General features: G+C 45.1%; 1 protein-coding gene across 5 annotated transcripts in view; it reads left to right on the top strand.

Moving 5' to 3' along the window:
* ADGRB1 (adhesion G protein-coupled receptor B1) overlaps positions 1–20180 on the top strand; it is a 525063-nt gene that overhangs the window by 418625 nt on the left and 86258 nt on the right. For all 5 annotated transcript variants that reach the window (XM_033935216.1, XM_033935215.1, XM_033935214.1 and 2 more), the window contains exon 23: positions 7848–7933. In XM_033935216.1, the coding sequence (XP_033791107.1) occupies positions 7848–7933 (86 nt within the window). The remainder of the gene's footprint in view (positions 1–7847; positions 7934–20180) is intronic.

Raw genomic sequence — 20180 nt, 5'->3', positions numbered from 1 at the left:
ACACAGCTGTGCTGAGCTGCTGGACCCAGATATCCAAATAACTCTATTCAATAAAGCATTTATCGCCTTTTTTTTTCCACTCCTTGCTCGTGTGTTATGTTACTGTGTTGCCTTCTGTTTTCGCCGACGGTTGCCCTGTTTCTTCAGCAACGGTTGGCGGACTGGTTTGACGAGCCCGTTAAATTTGCAGAGGTTTCAGAGAAAGGGGTTCTGGTGTTGATATAGAATTTGGGGGCCAATTAGGTCCCGGATCTCGTCCAGACAAGTTCAGATGTCACTAGCGTGACTTCTCCACTGTTCTGCGACCGTTATTTGTGATTGTAACTGGTCTCTTGCACACTCATGTCCTGTGACTGTGTTCTCTATTGCACTATGGTTGACGCCTCTAGCGCTCTGTGACTGCTGTCTTGCAATCTTGACTGACACAGTACACCAGGCTGTCTTCTGGCCCATGCTCTCACTGCAGTGCTATACTTTGATAGCATTTGCTACGGTACTTTGGGAATCCGTTTTTTTTTTTTTTTTTTGTTTGAAATAATTTTTATTAAACAGAAAAGCACAGCACAGCCAGAAAAAACATTGCAATACAGTCAGGACCGGAGGTGGGCAGAACAGCAAGCAAAACCAAACAATCAAGGTAGCCCCCCCCTCAAGCGAGGGGGGGGGGGGTAGCCCGACCCCATATAGGGCTCGGCAAGTCAGAGTCTGCCCCACCACGGCCCGCAGAACCGAAAGGCTCAGAATGCATAAAAGCTGAGCGGTGCAAATCAACATTTTCTACTAACAACGGAATTCCCAAATTAAACATTCAATCACACCACCTCTTCCATTCACCAGTCGCACCCCAATCAGTCCATCATACACCCACACACACCTTCAACCATCCAAATAGACGTGAAAACATATAACAGAAAACAGAACCCCCCCCCCGTCCCCCCAGTCCAGTGAGAGAGTGAGTGTGAATAAGACACTTAGTCATTCATAAAGAACCAAGTTCCATCACAGTAGCATCCCATAGAGAGCGGTACAGGCGCCTGGGCGCCGATAGCGGTTCCGGATGTACACGGAGCTCCCAATGGGCCACTTCCAGCAAGGAGCGCTTCCATACCAACACCTCAGGAGCATTATCATCCATCCAGAGCCGGAGCACTCCACGGGAATCCGTTTTAAATGCATTCAGGCAAGACAGATTTTCCTTTGCAGCTGAGTTAGAAATAGAGGTCAAAGGGGTTGTTGGCGAGATTTTATTCATTGTGCTAATTCAATGCCTTTGTACTTTTGAGCAGTAAGACGCTTCGGCGGATGAATGGAAAATGAAGAGCAGAGTTATCAACAGCTAATCCCAAACATATTTATTTATTTTAGTAAGAGGGTGGTTCGAAAAGTTTGGTAAAAAAAAAAACCCCAAGTTAAACAACATAGTCTCCGTCGAAGGCTATACACTCACCTCGCTCTTTTGCTAATGCATAACACGGGTTGTAGCGCCAGCAGTGGCGGTAACTGCTCTGATGCCCATAGGAATTCCTGCGAGCGTCGGAGCAGTTACCGCCGCTGCCGGCGCTAAAACCCCCACTATGCATTAGCTAAAGAGCGGGTTAGTCCAGCGAGTTTTCGGGGGGGGGGGAGCATTCCATCGGAAAAATAGGTTTTGCTAAACTCTGCAAAATACTCGCTGACGGCATCGATGACTTAACGAACTGTGACGCCATCCCATGGAAATGTAGCAAGCTTTTCAAAACACCCTCGTAACTAGGGGTGGCCAACAATGTCTTTGCTAGCCTTGGAGCAGAAGTGTGCCAAGCGATGAGAGAGGTGGTACAGAAAGCTTGGGTTCAAATCCCGGTTCCTCTGATCTCGGGCAAGTCGCTTCGCCCTATTGCTTTAGGTGCCAATATGGACTGTAAGAACATAAGAATAGCCTTATTGGGTCAGACCAATGGTCCTTCAAACTCAGTAGCTCGTTCGCACAGTGGCCTATCCCCCCATGTCTTTCTCAATAAGACTATGGACTTTTCCTCCAGTAACTTGTCCAAGCCTTTCTTAAAACCAGCTACACTATCCGCTCTTACCACATCCTCTGGCAACACGTTCCAGAGCTTAACTATTCTTTGAGTGAAAAAAAAATTCCTCCTATTGGCAGGGAAATACCTACTCTACCCAAATGTAAGTCACCTTGAGCTCAGGATTGGAAAGATGAGTTATGAAATCTGAAATCCAAGGGGTTGATAGTCAATGTGGTTCAACCTGCCAGAAGCGGCTCCTGGCCAGTTAAATGGCCTATTTGGGGCTAACTGGTCATTATTGGTGGTGCCAAACCAGCTAACACCGCTATAAATAACCAGTTAACGCTGAACTCAAAACTGAGCTATTTGGGGGGAGGGAGGGGCTTTCCAGGGGCAGAGTCATCACTTGGTTGGATAATTGCTGAAATTCAGCACTTTACCAGGGTAAACTAAACTAAACTAAAGCTTAACTTTGTATACCGAGTCATCATTCTGAGAAGGCTCAACTCGGTCTACAGCAATTAAATAAACAGGGAATGTTTTACAAACGATAAATAGAAGATAACGGCAAAATTTCAAAAGAATTAATTTTCAAAATGTTTGGCAAATAGAGTAGTTTTTAAAGATTTACGGAAAAATTGAAACGAACCGGAACTCCTTAAAAAAAAAAAAGGGGAGATCATTCCAGAGTTGAGAGAATTTAAAGACCAAAGATTGACTGAAGATCTTGACGCCTTTAATCCCTTTTTTAGAAGGAAGGGAGAGTTTAAATTGTTGGATACCTCTCGCAAATGAGAATCGGTAAACGTTCCAAAATAAAGGAATAAGAGGATTAAAGACACCATGTAGAATTTTAAAAGAATTCTAAAATAAACCAGGAGCCAATGAAGACTCTGAAGCAAAGGGGTCACATGGTCAAATTTACGTTTTCCAAAGATCATCTTCGCAGCAGTATTCTGAATTAATTGTAATCTATGAAGACAAATTTTTGTAATGCCGAGGTAGATAGCGTTACAGTAATCAAGACGAGATAAGACGTGGATTGAAGACAAAGTTTTATTTTATTTTTCTTTCCAGCTTATGATTTATCTTTAATCTTATCTATTGTTTTGCCTTTTGTCTTTGTTTTGTTCTATTTCTATCATTTAAATTTCTCCAGAATTCTACTGTTCAACGGCTCCCCCTTCTGCTTCTATTCCTTTCTCTCCTCTCGTCTACCTTCCAAAGTACTGTATTTAGATCAATGCTGTCTTGTTAAAATGTTTATTTTATTTTTATTTTTCCTCTAACTCTACTTTTCACTTCTCTATTACCCTCCAGGTACTTTAGTTAGATTGTGAGCCTTCGGGACAGTAAGGGAATTTTTCAAGTACCTTTCTTATTTCTAATCTTAATGTATATTTTCTGTAAACCGCTTAGAACCTAACGGATGTAGCGGTATATAAGAAATAAATTACATTACATTACATAATATAATTGATTGAACTAAGATAGAAAAATGACAGTGATGAAAAAGATGTCTAACCTTCCTCAGCATTCGCAAACTAAAGAAGCTTTTCTTGACCAAGGAATTTATTTGGTCCTTAAAGGAAACAGAGGAATCAAAAAGGACTCCCAAAAATGAGCGCAGGACAATTGTGCTCCGACAAATGCGGGCCGACAATTGCACGCAGGGACAAGTGTACGCAGGACAATTGTGGCCTTTGAATCTGGAGGTCAATGATTTGCTGAGACTCCTGAGGTACCATCCCTTGGTAGGGGCTTGAGGCTCCTGAGGCGCCTCAAGCCCCTCCCAAAGGGCAGGGCCTGGGGAGCCTCAGCAAATCAGGGCCTTCGTGTTAGGTTCAGGTTTATATCATAATTAAGGTTCCCATAATCATGATATAAACCTTACCCTAACACTAGATAAGTGAATATTTAAAGGCTTCCCCACCCCCTCAAAAAAAAGGGTTACTTTGTAACCCTCAAAAAGAAAAAATAGTATCTACCGCCGCAATTGTCCATGCGCACACTTGTCCCTGAGCGCAATTAGGGCACATTTGTCAGAGCGCAGTTGTCCCTATACCAACCACGCAAGCGCCTCCCCCTTCCCTCCCCCCATACCTCCAGCTGCTCACCTCCAAGAGCAACAACTTCAACGTTTTCCTAGCAACCGCGTCGGCTCTCCCGCTGACGTCGCCTCCGGGTGCCGTGCATAGGAAGTGACGTCAGAGGGAGAGCCACCGGGGCCGTGAGGAGAACATTGGCATTGTTACTCGTGGCGGTGAGCAACTAGACGTGCGGGAGAAGGAGCGCAGGGGCAGAGATGAGGGCGGGGGAGAGGTGCCTCTGCCCCTGTGCACCTCCCACCCTCACTAAACCACCGGCCAGAGCCTGGACATAGGCCCCCCACACCCCGCTCTATATTGGTTCATAGTCATTCGCACGCGAGACATCAGCACGCCGACATTGGAGCGCAGACAATACAGCGCAAGACACCAGCGCGCAGCAGGAAATCTTACTTTTAAAGAGCTCCGACGCGGGGTATGAGTGGGGAACCCCCCCCCCAGTTGACTTCATACTCTTCGTGCTGCCATTGGGTAGGGTGGGGGGGGGGGTGCAAATCCCCACACACACATTATAGAGAACACTGAGCTTTTTCAGATTTTTTAGGAAAAAGTTCAGTTTTCTCTATAATGTGGGGGGTTGCCCTCCCCATACCCCCCCTCCCCAACGGCAGCGCAAAGAGTGTGAAGTAAAGTGAGGGAGTTCCCCCCCACACCCCCCGTCGGTGCTCTTTAAAAGTAAGTTTTTCCGCGGCGCGCTGGTGTCTTGCACTGAATTGTCTGCGCTCCAATGTCGGCGAGCTGATGTCTCGCGTGCTTTTGTCCCATCACCGTTCCGGTTCATAGTCATTCGCGCATGAGACATTTTCTGATTTTTTTAGGAAAAAGTTCAGTTTTCTCTATAATGGGGGGGGGGGTTGCACTCCCCACACACACCCCAATGGCAGCACAAAGAGTATGAAGCAAAGTGGGGGAGTTCCCCCCCACACCCCCTGTCGGAGCTCTTTAAAAGTAAGTTTTTCCGCAGCTCGCTGGTGTCTTATGCCAAATTGTCTACGCTCCAATGTCGGCGTGCTGATGTGTCACGCGCTTTTGTCCCGTCACCCTTTATATTAGACACCAGTGGTTGATTGTATTCTATAGAATATACTTTAAGATTTTGATAACAGCGCATAAGGTAATGTATTCTCGGCAACCGACGATGTCGAGAGATTTGATTTGTTCTTATGTAGCAAAAGTGGGTTTTGTTTTGCAGTTCGGCTGCGCTGCTTCAGGTTCCTGCCGTATTTGTCGCTCGATTAGAGGCCACGCGCAAAGGAGCTTTTTTTCGCTGCGGCCCCCGGGTTGTGGAATATTTTTTCCAGGGGATTTGTGAGCAGAACAATCTTTGCCCTGGTTTAGGAAATTTAAAGGCCAATTTTTTTTTTGGGGGGGGGGGTAGCATTTGGGCCTCTCTACTGGAGGATTATTTATTTATTTTTAAAATTTCTATACCGTTTTGTTACAAAATGGTTTTTACAAATAATTACATAATCATATAATCACAGCTTTGAACCAATTAAAAACTTAACCATTTATAATTGTGGAAAATCTATTAATTAAAATATAATTGTGAAGTGCTCAGACCAAGAAACCCATATAATAGTGATGTCACTACAATGAGGTTTACTAGGGGACCATCATCGCCTTCACAAGTCCCCTACCCTCCCTATATACTAAAACCTAAAACCTGACTAGTAGGTCTAACCAACTTATGATACTTATTTCTCTTAGGGAGCAATTAAAGATGTTGACTCTCATTGGTGACTTGTTAAAATTAAAGTGCAAGTGCTTCAATAAAGTCCTGAAAGATTTTTCTTTTCTGTATAGATTCCCGTCCCCCCGACCCGGATTTTGTCTCTTCGTCAGGGAGGGACACTAAGAAAAAATCAAACAGATAGTATATATCAGCTTAGCTTAACAAATTAAATAATGGTGACTTTGAAATCTAAACACTAATCAATTCCTAAAAAGCCCTATGTTCAAGTTCTTATAAACTTCTTAAATTCTATTATTACCTCGTAAAGGCTCGCTGAGTATATATATAGCAATTATCGTCACAGAGTACAAAAATTTATCTCTCTAATTTGTAGTGAATTACAAATAATTACATACATAAAATTCAGAGCAAAATAAAAACCCAACAGACAGATTCAATCCTTGCATAAAGTCAATTTCTCAAAGAAATGCATCTACAAATACCTGTGTTTTTAACATTTTCCTAAATGAGCTCTTGTCTTTACATTTTCGAATGTGACCAACAAGGCTATTCCGCAACTTAACCCCTGCACATGTAAAAGTCATGGCGTTCGTTCCCACATATTTAGGGTTAGCCTTCGTTTTCAGCAACGCTGAACTTTCGGAGCGCAATGATCTTAGCGGTTGATACTCAGACATCAAACCCTTAAAAAATTCAAGGGTCGTTCCATATAAGAATTGGTGACCTAACATAATGGAGGGCATTGAGTGATGAAGGATTCAGGCGCACAATTCTTTAGGCAGGGTCTAAGGGCGTGATTATTGTGGGGTGGGTCCTGTTTCGGCTTTCCTATCATGAATGTTATACAGTTTATTTTCTGTTTTAATTTATTTTATCTTTTTTTTAAAAAAAACATTTGTACTCTGCTGAGATTGCCTGGGCAGTTAGGCGGTATATAATGAATAAGAAAACTGTAATTTCTGGGTTTAGCGCCAGCTGCAGTCAGCAAAACGCTGAGCGCTGCCAGCTAAAAATTAGAGAATGACACGGTGGTTGTTACCCGCGGCTAGCCGCGGGTAACCCGCCAAAACGGTGACCCAAAAAAAAGGTCACCGCGAGTTCGGGGACAAGGCCATTCTCCGCCCTGTGGAGTGATGAATGGTAGCACGGGACGGTGAATGAGCGTTCGATCCGGCAGCCCACTCTCTCCCGCCAGCCGTCCATGCATCTCCCTCCCTCCTTTTCCCTTACCTTTTCTTCTTGAAACTGGCGATTTCTATAAGGCTACGAGCTGTATTACAGCCGGAGCCTTGAAGTCGCGTCGCGTTGTCTGCTGGAAAAAGTCTCCTCTGACGCAATTTCCTGTTTCCGGTTGCATCGGAGGAGACTTTTCTAGCAGGCAACCCGACGCGACTTCAAGGCTCCGGCTGTAATACAGCTCGTAGCCTTATAGAAATCGCCAGTTTCAAGAAGAAAAGGTAAGGGAAAAGGAGGGAGGGAGGCTGGCTGGCGGGAGGGAGCTGCTGGACCGCTTGAAGGGTGCTGGGGGTGGGGTGATGGAGAGGAGAAGACGCTGAACACGGGGATGGGGCGGTGAAAGAGACAGCGGGGGCGGTGAAGGGGACGGCAGAGACAGGGACGGGGCGGTGAAAGGACCAGCGGGGATGGGGTGGTAGAGAGGATGGTAGTCTGGGGACAGGACGGTGAAGGGGACAGAATTTTTCCCCGTGTCATTCTCTACTAAAAATATCAATCCCTAAGTTCTTTGTTGTCCCATTTCCAAGTGAGCAAAGAAGGCAGTTCTAAACCAGCTTCAAAACTGATTTCGAAACTTAGGGCTCCTTTTACGAAGATGCGCCTGTGTTTTTAGCGTGCGCTAGACGCTAACACCTCAATAGAGCTGGCGTTAGTATTTTCCGTGCGGCGTGGGGTTAGCGCATGTGGCAGTGTAGTGCGCGCTCCTTCGTAAAAGGAGCTCTTATATAGACTATATTGTTGCTGTCATACCATCCCAGTTAGATATAATATCTTTGTTTTCTTGTTGCTGATTTTTAATTGCAGGTGAACATGGTCATCGGCATTTTGGTTTTTAACAAGCTGGTGTCCAAAGACGGGATAACGGATAAGAAACTGAAGGAACGGGCGGGGTATGTAATCGCCAACACATCTGAGGCATGCCAAGATCAGAAACCAATAAACCTTGCTCCGTTATGTTCAAAAAGATGATATGCCTCAGTGGATTGATCCCGTAGTCTCTTGTACGCTCAGAGACGTGAAACTCTAATGGGGAGTGGTAACCCCCCCTTACGGAGTTCGCCATCCAGTCATCGCGTTGTGATCATACAATCAATCTCTGAGGCATAATAATAGCTTTTTGCCTTTTTGCTTTTCTCTTCTTTATGAATTCCTCCCCCCCCTTTTTATTAAAACATACTGTGACAGTAAGAATAGAAACAGAAGACCTCATTTAAATATATCAAAATTAATATTCTTATTTGTCAAATAAAAGACCTATTTATTTGACAAATAAGAATATGAATTTTGATATATTTAAATGAGGTCTTCTGTTTCTATTCTTATTGTCATGGTATGTTTTAATTTTTTAATAATTTTTAATATTGTACTTGAATGTTTTTAACAATTGTATTACTTTTATTATATAATTTTAGATTGTACGTAGATAGTGTATTCTATGAAATGTCTCAGAATTCTCCTGTTGTGAACCGCCCAGAACTACTGGTTGGGCGGTAGACAAGAAAATAAATTATTATTATTATTATCTCATTTCAAAACTGGTTGCAAAATTCAGATAGCAAACAGTCACAAATCAAAAAGAGTCTTCACTTAGCTCAGAATGCTATCCAGGGGTCTGAACGTGGCCCCGTTTCGGAAAAAAATACTAATAAAGAAGAGAAATCAAAAAGGCAAAAAAGTTATTATTATGCCTCAGAGACTGATTAATTGTATGATCAAAACGCGATGACTGATTGGCGTACAAGAGAGAATGGGATCAATCCACTGAGGCATATGATCTTTTTATAGGTATAGATTCTGTATACATTATAGTATACTTTTCCTATCTCCTTATTTAAGCCAGAGCCCTCTGTCGACTACAGTTGATAAGATCAGTAACCAAGCAGGGCCTAAAAGAAACAGCAGTAACGATTAAAGAGGTGCAAAAATCCAGTGATCTTTTTTTTTTTTTTCATTTACCCCCCTCCTTCGCAAAGCTACGCGAGCATTTATGGTGCCAGCCACGGTGGTAACAGCTCAGAGGCTCATAGGAATTCTATGAACGCCGGAGCTGTTACCGCGGTGAGTCGGCGCTAAAAACGCTAGCACGGCCTCGTGGGGGAGGGGGATAGTGAGACGAAGGCAGATTTCTACGATATTTTTAATATAATGTGATTGATTGATTTTTTCCAAAAGCTCAACGTAGACGTCTGCTATAAAGCAAGGCAAATTGCAATGTAAGAAAAGAAAATTTAAAAAATGCAAAGCATAGCAAAATATTAAGACAATAACAACTCGGTTAAAAAAAAACCCAGCATTCATTTAATTTATAACATTTTATTGAAGAAATCAATTAAATGTACAAAAATATAATACAAAGAGAAATGCATCACAATTAAATTCACAATTATAATATTCCATATATATTTCTATCATTCCTTCAAAATATATTTCCATAAGACCTATTTCAATCCTCTCTACAACCCCCTTTTCCCTTCCCCCCCCTCCCATTCTCTTATTTCCAATTTATAACATTGTATTGAAGGAATTGAACAAAAAGACAATTCAAATGTTACCATACATATTACTATCATCCCTTAAAAAAAAAAATTCCATTTGACCAATTCCATCCTACCCGTACCAAAATCCATGCAAGACTTACACCCTTAATGGCGAGATCCTAACAAGAAATGAAGCAGAACGAGACTTAGGGGTGATCGTCAGTGAGAACATGAAGACTGCCAATCAAGTGGAGCAAGCTTCATCCAAGGCAAGGCAAATCATAGGTTGCATACGCAGGAGTTTCATCAGCCGTAAACCTGAAGTCATTATGCCATTGTATAGATCCATGGTGAGGCCCCACCTGGAGTACTGTGTGCAATTCTGGAGGCCGCATTACCGTAAGGATGTGCTGAGATTGGAGTCGGTCCAGAGAATGGCCACCCAGATGGTCTCGGGACTCAAGGATCTCCCGTACGAGGAACGGCTAGAGAAGTTACAGCTCTACTCACTCGAGGAACGCAGAGAGAGGGGAGACATGATTGAGACTAGAGAATGACATGGTGGCGGTTTACCCGCGGCCACCGCATTTTAGCCGCGGGTCACCCGCCGAAAACGGGGAAGAAAACTAGCAGTCGCTGCGGCGACGGGGACAAGGCCATTCACCGCCCGCGGGGCGGTGAATGGTCTTGTCCCCGCAGTGAGGCATGAAGGATCGCGCGGTCCCCGCAGCTCACACCCGCCTGCCCAATCGATTCTAGTGTTTAGCCAGCTCTCTCCCTTCTCCTCACCTTAGTTTGTAGATTTTCTTTTTCGGCGACCCGCACGCTATCAGAGAGCCGCGCACCCGCTGCTGCTCAGTTTCAATCTTCTGCTCTGACGCAACCGGAAACAGGAAGTTGCAGCAGAGCAGAAGATTGAACACTGAGCAGCCGTGCGTGCGCGGCTCTTTGGGAAAGCGTGCAGGTCGCGGAAAAAGAAAACCTATAAACTAAGGTGAGGAGAAGGGAGAGAGCTGGCTAAACACTAGAATCGATTGGGCAGGCGGGTGTGAGCTGCGGGGACCGTGCGATCGCTAGTGTTCCCGGCTCAAATTGGAAGGAGGGAGTGAAAGGGAAAGAGATTCTGGGCCAAGGGGATGAAGTCGGAAAGAAAAACCCACAGCAGGAAAGAAAGGGAAGGACTGGCAGGTGAGCCAGATGCTAGAAGCAGGGGGGGGGGGGGGGGGGAGAAAGAGGGAAAAAAGCTAGATGGGGTTGAAAAGAAGAGACACACTGGTATGGAAGAGGAAGATAGGGGAAATCTGGACACAGGAAGGTAACAGAAAGAGGGGAAATTATGTGCATGGGGCATAGGGACAGAGACATAAAGGGGACATGCCATGGGGATGGTATATGGACACAGGGGGGGCAATGACAGATACATAGGGGAGATATTAGAAATGGAGAAAATAGGAGCACAGAAGCGAGATGGTTTGTGGGGATGGGACAGGGACCGAGCTTGCAGGCTTCAGTGGCTTGCACAAATTACATTGTAACGTGCCATGAAAATAAGAGGAAGGAAGGTAGATAGGCCACGCGAGAGGAGCTGAAGGGTGGTAGAAAGGAACAGATGGTAAAGGAGGGAGGGAAGGGTGGTGGTGGAAAGGAATAGGACAGACATTGAAGGAGGGTGGAGAGGAACAGACCCCGAAGGGAAATGTGGAAGACAGAGTGGGAAGAAGACAGATGCCAGACTATGCGGGAGCGGAGGGAAGAAGATGGGTGCTAGACCAATTGGGGGGGGGGTTAAGGGAGAGGCACAGTAACAGCAAATGGAAGACGCAGAGAGAAGACACACAGTGGATGGAAGGAATTCAATGAGAAGATGTGGAAAGCAGAAACCAGACAACAAAGGTAGAAAAAAAAATTATATTTATTTATTTTTTGCTTTAGGATAAAATAGTATATTAGTTGTGTTGATAAAAATTTATAAACAAAGCCCTGCCAGCTGAACATCTCTTTCTCTAGTTCAGCAGCAGGAACTTTGATTTATAAGAAAGGAATAAGCTAAATATTACAGTACTAAGGCTTATATGGATGCAGCGGGGACGGTGACGGGGCGGTGAATGGGATGGCAGTGGTGGTGACGGGGCGGTGAAAGGGATGGCGGTGACGGTGACGGGGCGGTGAAGGGAACGGCGGTGACGGGGCGGTGCAGAGGATGGTGGGCCGGTGACGGGGACAGATTTTTTCCCCGTGTCATTCTCTAATTGAGACGTTCAAGTATCTCACGGGCCGCATCGAGGTGGAAGAAGATATCTTCTTTTTCAAGGGTGCCGCGGTAACAAGGGGGCATCCGTGGAAAATCAGGGGCGGGAAACTGCACGGGGACACCAGGAAATTCTTTTTCACTGAAAGGGTGGTTGATCGCTGGAATAGTCTTCCACTTCAGGTCATTGAGGCCAACAGCATGCCTGATTATAAGGCCAAATGGGATAGACACGTGGGATCTATTCACAGAGTAGGGGAGGGTCATTGGGGTGGGCAGACTAGATGGGGCGTGGCCCTTATCTGCTGTCTATTTCTATGTTTCTATGAGAGCAGGACTGCCGGAAAGGACGTGAGCGACTGGTCCCCAGCAGTCGTTTCTTTTTTGATCGGCCAGCCCAGTCGGGGTTCCTGATTTTGTTTAGCGAATCGCTGCCTTCCTACTTTGCATGCCGTTTCCCCTCATTTGCATGCGCGGAAGTTGATCGGCCATGAGGTTAGTGAATCGGGTTGGGGAAAAATCGGGTCGGCACACGATCGCAAACACGATTGTGGAGCATAGAGAATTGGGCCCTGATTTCCACTCTCCACAACCCTTTTCTTCTGGTCCCGCAGCACTCGGGCTCCCGTGTCCTTGTCTTCTCCCCACCACAGGCTGTCCTCTCCACCCCTTCCAGTCTCATGACTCTCCCCTGTCTCATCACTGGAAGCCACCGACATCTGCTGGCATATTTGCTAAAGGGCGTGCATCATTAATCATTAATAGACACTGCCCAGCTAAGCATATTCCAGCGGATATTCAGTAGGAGGTCACTTTTTTAAAAAAATGCTGATTGTGGCTGGCAAAATTAGCTTGGGATATTATTTTTTTTTAATTTTAATATTCTTTATTCATTTTGAAAACTTACAGCAAGCGTACAGGAATATTTCATTAGTAACAACAATAGCACTTATAATTCTCATATAATTCTACAAACATAAAAATGATATCCCGTCCCACCCACCCACCTTCTTTCAAATATTATAATCAATGATATATTATTATAAAGTTCCTTTCACAACAAAAAGAACCAATGAGTATGTGATACAGGAAAGTTTAAAGGAAAGGAATTTATTTGGCATAAGGACAATTGATTAAAAGTCATTTCAGTAATTAAAACAATTAACTGATGGATTGGACTGTAAAAGATTATTAATAATAGAAGAAGGAGGAAGGGGGAAAATCTAAACAACATCAGAATGCAGTTTAAATCTAAACGGAGTATAGAATAATATGAAAAATTGGATATATAAACTAAAGCTGGTGGAGTGATTGGTAATCGATTGATGATGTCTATTCATCGAGATCAGGAAACGGGTGTGGCCTGTACAATAATTCACTGAGGGGAGCTTGGGATATTCAATGCTGGCTCAAACCACAAAAGAAAATCAGCGTCCAAACGCTTTCATACTTAGAAAAAGTGCTTCAACCATTGTAATCAACAGTATTGACACGAATAATAATAATAGATACATGAACTGAAACAAATAAGAAGGAAAAGACCTGAGAAGCCCAGGGTTCAACAATACCACGATACTCTTAGGGCTCCTTTTACGAAGCCGCGGCAGCAGCTTTAACGCGTGCGACTTTTCATCATGCGCTAACCCCCGGTTTAGCGCACGCTATTACGCGCGTTAAACCGCAACCACGCCTTCGTAAAAGCTTCACCCACTTTAAGGCTGACTTTAATCATAGGTCAAACCTTCCCCCCCCCCACACACACAAACATACACACCTACCATTGTGCATTAATGTCCATCTGAATAACAATATCTTCAAACTCCGTGATTCAATAATTATTCTTGCACCTGTGCGGGCGTCATATTCCCCTGAAGAAGCCGATGGCGAAATGGGCCCCCATCGGGAACATCTACACTAAGATAAGTGCTGCCCAAATTTTTTGATTGAACGTCTTAATGAAAGTGGGGCCGCTATAAGCTTAACCAGTTAACGCAGAATGTTGTCTTAGGAAGTTAATATCAGTAAAAAAAAAAAAATTTCAATGCCGGTTACTGAAAAATGTCCTGTATTGAATATCTGGGCTAACCACCAACTGCGGGACTGAGCCGGGCTTCCTCCCGCGATCTAAATAGAAACATAGAAACATGATGGCTGATAAAGGCCAAAGGGCCCATCCAGTCTGCCCATCCGCAGTAACCATTATCTCTCCCTCTCTCTAAGAGATCCCAGGTGCCTGTCCCAGGCTTTCTTGAATTCAGACAGTGTCTGTCTCCACCACTTCTTCCGGGAAACTGTTCCACGCATCTACCACCCTTTCTGTAAAATAGTACAGTACTCCCCTTGATATTCGTGGGAGTTCCGTTCCCGGCACCCTCACAAATATATATATTTTTTTTTAAAAACAAATGCGAATATAGTTTTTCACCTGGGGAGGCAGGAGAGGGCAGATGGAGCACTGTCGAGTGAAGGAAATCACTCGCGGTATGCTCTGACCACCTCTTCCTGTACTAAAGTCGGGCTACCCCAATCAGGCGCTGCTGTGACACGCAGCTCCTGATTGGTGCAGCCTGACTTTAGTACAGGAAGAGGCGGTTGGAGAATACCGCAAATGAGTGAAACCGCAAATTCGCAGAGGAACACTGTATTTCCTTAGATTACTCCAGAGCCTCTATCATATCTCCCCTCTCCCACCTTTCCTCCAAAGTATACAGATTGAGATCTTTGTCCTCAAGAATGATGAAAACACTTACTCACCCTAATCCGCCACTATTTTTGAATTGCAATGCAGTGGCAACATGGCAAACTGTACGCCCAGGGACGATTTAAACTTGAGCATACTACTTGTAAGAAAACAATTGGTTGCATGGTTGATGATATTAGAGTTTTTGCTTTTCCACTGTTTTTCTTTTCAAAATCCCAGTGAGGTCACTCATTATGCAATAGGTTTGTTATTGCATGGAGGGCAGGCGAGGTTTTATTATGCAACCATGTTATTGTTAAATTTGGCCTTCCAAGCACTTTGGAGGTCTAAGTGATCCATATTTTAGAGACAAACAAATCATATAGAATTAAAGCAGATAAAGGCCTCTGTGTTCTACTTTCTCTGTCAATGCAGACCCTATTCTGTCTCTGGTTGTCTCTCTCACCCTCACAGCTTCCCTTGGCTTCTCTCCCATTTCCCACGCATGCTTAAAATCTGCCACCATTACAGTTATTACAACCTCTGTTGGAGTACCTAAATCTAAAATGAATTTTTTAAGACAAAACAAAATGTCAAAACTCAGAAGCAACAAGGGAAATGAAGCAAAAAATGGGAACTGTTTGTCTCCGCACCTGTTTTCTCTAGTAAATTTTTTACAAGCATTAAAAAGAAAAAAAAAGCTGTTTCTTAAAAGGAAGCCTTCTGGTTATTGATCATTTATAGCTGTACTCTTAGATATAGTTATTTCAACAAGTGCGCGTGTACAATATATGAACTCTTCTGCATTTGCTTACGGTTATGGATTTAAAAGGCTTTAGCATACGTCTACTGTGGATGTTTGTATGTACAAGATATGTGTGAATTGTGGCCGGTTCTGCTTGGTCCACAACCTCCGGTAGTTCTGGTCTGACCACTGTGTTGGAAGGCAGCTTGATTGGCGGTGGGGATACTTGCAGTATCAACTAAAATATATATATACAGTCAAACCACAGTTTGCGGGTAACGCAGTTTGTGAGTGTTTTGCAAGACGAGCAAATCGTGCCTCGCAAACCAAGTGTTGACTTGATTTACGAGCCCCCCCCCCCAGAGAACTGGCATCGCCCTCCCCAAATGCGAACGCTCTCCCTCCCCCCATGAACTGGCATTACCCACCCGCCCAAGCCCTTACCCCAATCTGGCACCGGCACACAGCACTAACCCACTGGACGTGCCGATGTCTGAAGATCCTGCCTCTTGCCTAGGCTGGGCCTTGAGCATCTGCGCATGCTCAAGGCCTTCTGGCTCCTGCTCTCTCGGAGATTCTCAGGGATAGCGGGAGCATGCGCGGATGCTCAAGGCCCAGCTCAGCGGCAAGAGGCAGGATCTTTAGGCACTGGCACATCATGTGGGTTGGTGCTGTGTGCTGGTGCCAGATCAGGGTAAGGGCTTGGGTTTCGGCAGGTGGGTGGGCGGGCGATGTAAGTTCTCGGGGAGGGGGGGAAGTGTGCCAGTGGCCTCGGGGTGGAGAGGTCTTTTTGGGATGGAGTGGGGTGGGGTGGAGCAGCGCCGGTGACCTCGGGGGTGGGTGGGGGGAACGAATCGAGCAAGTTTCCCTTACTTCCTATGGGGAAACTCACTTTGATATACGAGCAATTTGGTTTACGAGCATGCTTCTAGAACAAATTATGCTTGCAAACCAAGGTTCCACTGTATATATTTATATATATACAATGTGAGAGTCATTATGTTAGAAACTGAGCTGAGGACTCGTTTCTTTTAACTTTTTATGAGAGTGTACGTGGAAAGAATTAAGTAGAGACTAACACACAGGTTAAGACAGTTGCCTTTTATGGGGTTTTTTTTTATTATTATTAAATATGCATGAAATAACCATCTTATTGGAGAGAGGAGTGGCTAGAGCTCCAGCCTCAGCACCCTGAAGTTGTGGGTTCAAAGCCCACGCTGCTCCTTGTGACCCTGGGCAAGTCACCTAATCCTCAATTGCCCCAAGTACATTAAGTAGATTGAGTCCACCAGGAAAGACAGAGAAAACGCATGAGTACCTGAATGTAAACACCAAAAAGTAGAAATGATGTGACCACAAATGCCTTATTAAATACTTCATGTTGAATATGGAGGAAAAAAGACCTCCGTGAATGGAACAGACTCGTGTAAAGGCTCAATCATCAGTCAAAAGAAAACTCCAATAGTTAATTCTTAATAATAAGCTACACAGCAGAACAGATATTGTGACGTCATAATGCCTCTTTCCAACAAGGCCTGAGAGCCAGCTGCATCAGTGATGTCACAACGGCTTGATTGGCCTATACTTGGCTCGCAGTGATTTCAATTTCTAGAGCCATTTAGAGAAGTTATCAACATGAGCTAGTATTAAGATGGATTATTTTACTGTTAATCCAAGCTCCTAAGAACTAGGCTTCATTGCATAAAAAGGGTAGGGAACTCCGGTCCTCGAGAGCCGTATTCCAGTCGGGTTTTCAGGATTTCCCCAATGAATATGCATTGAAAGCAGTGCCTGCAAATAGATCTCATGCAGATTCATTGGGGAAATCCTGAAAACCCGACTGGAATACGGCTCTCGAGGGCCGGAGTTCCCTACCTCTGTGCTAAAGTAACACCTAGGAGATAAAATAACCCATTTTAATAGCAGCCCACGTTCATAACTATGCCCTTAGTGTTATTAAGGGAGCGTGTGAGGCAGCTGTTAAAGCTACAGCCTCAGCATCCTGAGGTTGTGGGTTTAATCCCATGCTGCTCCTTGTGACCCTGGGCAAGTCACTTAGGCCCAAATTCTGTAACCACCGCCTAAAGTTAGGCACCTATTTCGGAAGAGCCTATCTAAATCGAATAACAAGCTCAGTTAAGCTTTTTAATCAGCACTGATTGAAACCTAGGCGCCTATCCAAAGGAGAGCAACGAAACTGGTAAAAGGGCTGGAACACTGCCCATACGCCGAGAGGTTGGATAGGCTGGGGCTCTTCTCTCTGGAAAAAAGGAGGCTCAGGGGAGATATGATAGAGACCTTCAAGATCATGAGGGGCTTAGAGAGGGTGGATAGGGACAGATTCTTCAGACTGAAGGGGACAACAAGTACGAGGGGGCATTCGGAGAAACTGAAGGGAGATAGGTTCAAAACAAATGCAAGGAAGTTTTTTTTCACCCAAAGGGTCGTGGACACTTGGAATGCGCTACCGGAGGAAGTGATCAGGCAGAGTACGGTACAGGGATTCAAACAGGGATTGGACGGATTCCTGAGGGATAAAGGGATCGTGGGATACTGAGGGAGGAGCTGGGATGTAACACAAGTATAGAAAGCTAACCAGGTAATAAGTATAGAAAGCCAACCAGGTAATAAGTATAGAAAGCTAACCAGGTAATAAGTATAGAAAGCTAACCAGGTAATAAGTATAGAAAGCCAACCGTGCATGGGCAAGACCGGAGGGTGCGGACTTCGATGGGAACATAGGACTTTAATGAGAAACCAAGGTGGCAAGGGGCCCCTTCTGGTGATTCAGACAGGTCGTGACCTGTTTGGGCCGCCGCGGGAGCGGACTGCCGAGCGGGATGGACCTGTGGTCTGACCCGGCAGAGGCACTGCTTATGTTCTTATCAAGAAAACGCGATTCTGTAACAAGGCGCCTTTAAAAATTTAGGCGGCCTTCAATAAAACAGGCGCCATGTTTGTTAGGCGTGGGCGTGCCTATGTGTTAGGCGCCTTCTTACAGAATCGCTGGTCTTAAGCGTGCGCGCCTAAATTAGCTGTGCCTAGAGCCGGCCTATTTCTTGGGCACCTCCAAAATAGGGGCCCAAATAGGTGCCGCTCAGCGCGATTCACTAAACAGCGCCCAATTTTGCTTGAATCGCGCTGAACAGCGCCTAACTTTTGGGCGCTTCTTATAGAATTTGCCCTCTAATCCCCCCCATTGCCCCAGGTACATTAGATAGATTGTGAGCCAGACAGGGAAAAAATGCTTGAGTACCTGAATAAACTCATGTAAACCATTCTGAGCTCCCCTGGGAGAACAGTAGAGAAAACTGACTAAATAAATAGTGTGAACAGCTTCAGCCTCTGATAGCCAGAGCTGGTATTGTGATGTCATAATGCCTCATTCCACCAATAAGAGCCAACCTCATCAGTGATGTCACAATGGCTGGATTGTCCTACACTTGGATCACTTTTGCTATTTTGATTTCTAGAGTGGTGCAGTGGTTAAAGCTACAGCCTCAGCACCCTAAGGTTCTGGGCTCAAACCCAGGCTGCTCCTTGTGACCCTGGGAAAGTCACTTAATCCCCCCATTGTCCCAGGTACATTAGATAGATTGTGAGCCAGACAGGGAAAAATTCTTGAGTACCTGAATAAACTCATGTAAACCGTTCTGAGCTCCCTTGGGAGAACAGTAGAGAAAACTGACTAAATAAATAGTGTGAACAGCTTCAGCCTCTGATAGCCAGAGCTGGTATTGTGATGTCATAATGCCTCATTACACCAATAAGAGCCAATCTCATCAGTGATGTCACAATGGCTGGATCACTTTAATTACATTATAATTTCTAGAGTAGTGCAGTGGTTAAAGCTACAGCTTCAACGCCCTGGAGTTGTGGGTTCAAACCCAGGCTGCTCCTTGTGACCCTGGGAAAGTCACTTAATCCCCCCATTGTCCCAGGTACATTAGATAGATTGTGAGCCAAACAGGGAAAAATGCTTGAGTACCTGAATAAATTCATGTAAACCGTTCTGAACTCCTCCTGGGAGAACAGTATAGAACACCGAGAGACATCTTCCCTAGGAAGGTCAGTACAAATACCCAAGGTGGATGTTACCTGAGCAATTTGCAGTAAGGCAGGCAGTTTTAAAATCACCCCAGAAAAGAGCAGTAATCATTTCTTCAGCATTCATCAAATCCCTTGACTGAAGAAAACCCGGACATGTCCTCTGATTTGAGAAACCGTCCGGGCGCCCGGAGGGATTTCTAAAACCCGGCAGTCTGGGTTTTGGAAACCCTGAGCTCGGAGGCTGCGTCCGGAAGCCATTGCGCGTGCGTGTGACATCATTGCGGCGATGTCTCACGCGACCTTTGAGCTCAGGGAGGTTCGGAGGGGTGGGGCAGGTGAAGGAATGGAGCGGGTCCGGGAAACCCGGTGACCGGAGAAACAAACTGCCCTTCCAACACAGTGTCACCCGCCTTTGCAAGGAGCACGGAGAAGCACTCGGCTGTTTGGTCTCTTGGTATCTGATAACAGAAATGAGTAGCATTCGCTCTTTTAAAAGCATTGTAAGGGAATTACCGTGTTTCCCCGATGGTAAGACACTGTCTTATTTTTTTTGGAAGGCCAAAATATGCTCTAGGGCTTATTTTCGGGGGGGATGCCTTATTTACCCTTTCATGTCCCCTCTGTATCTCTATCCTTATTCAGTAGGTCCTGCTTACCCTTTCTCTTCTTTGTGTCACTATCTCCATTTTCAGCTTTCCCCCCCTTTTCCTTTGTTACTGCACCCTGTAGCCAGAATCTTTCCACCCTCCCTCCACTCCGGCCCAGCCCAGTATGAAATATTTCATTTTGTTTCCTCCCCTCTCTCTTTCTCTCTCTCTTCTGCTCCCTCACCCACGAGTCCTGCATCTGGCCCTCTCCCTTCTACCTGCACCTGGCAACACCCCCCTGCTCCGCGGCTCTCTTCAGCAACTTGTCAGCAGCGGTGATCAAGACAAGC

The sequence above is a fragment of the Geotrypetes seraphini genome, chromosome 2 (genome assembly GCF_902459505.1).
Source record: "Geotrypetes seraphini chromosome 2, aGeoSer1.1, whole genome shotgun sequence".
Lineage (NCBI taxonomy): Eukaryota > Metazoa > Chordata > Amphibia > Gymnophiona > Dermophiidae > Geotrypetes > Geotrypetes seraphini.
Note: the sequence above shows the minus strand (reverse complement) of the source record. Positions and strands in the feature narration are given on the sequence as shown.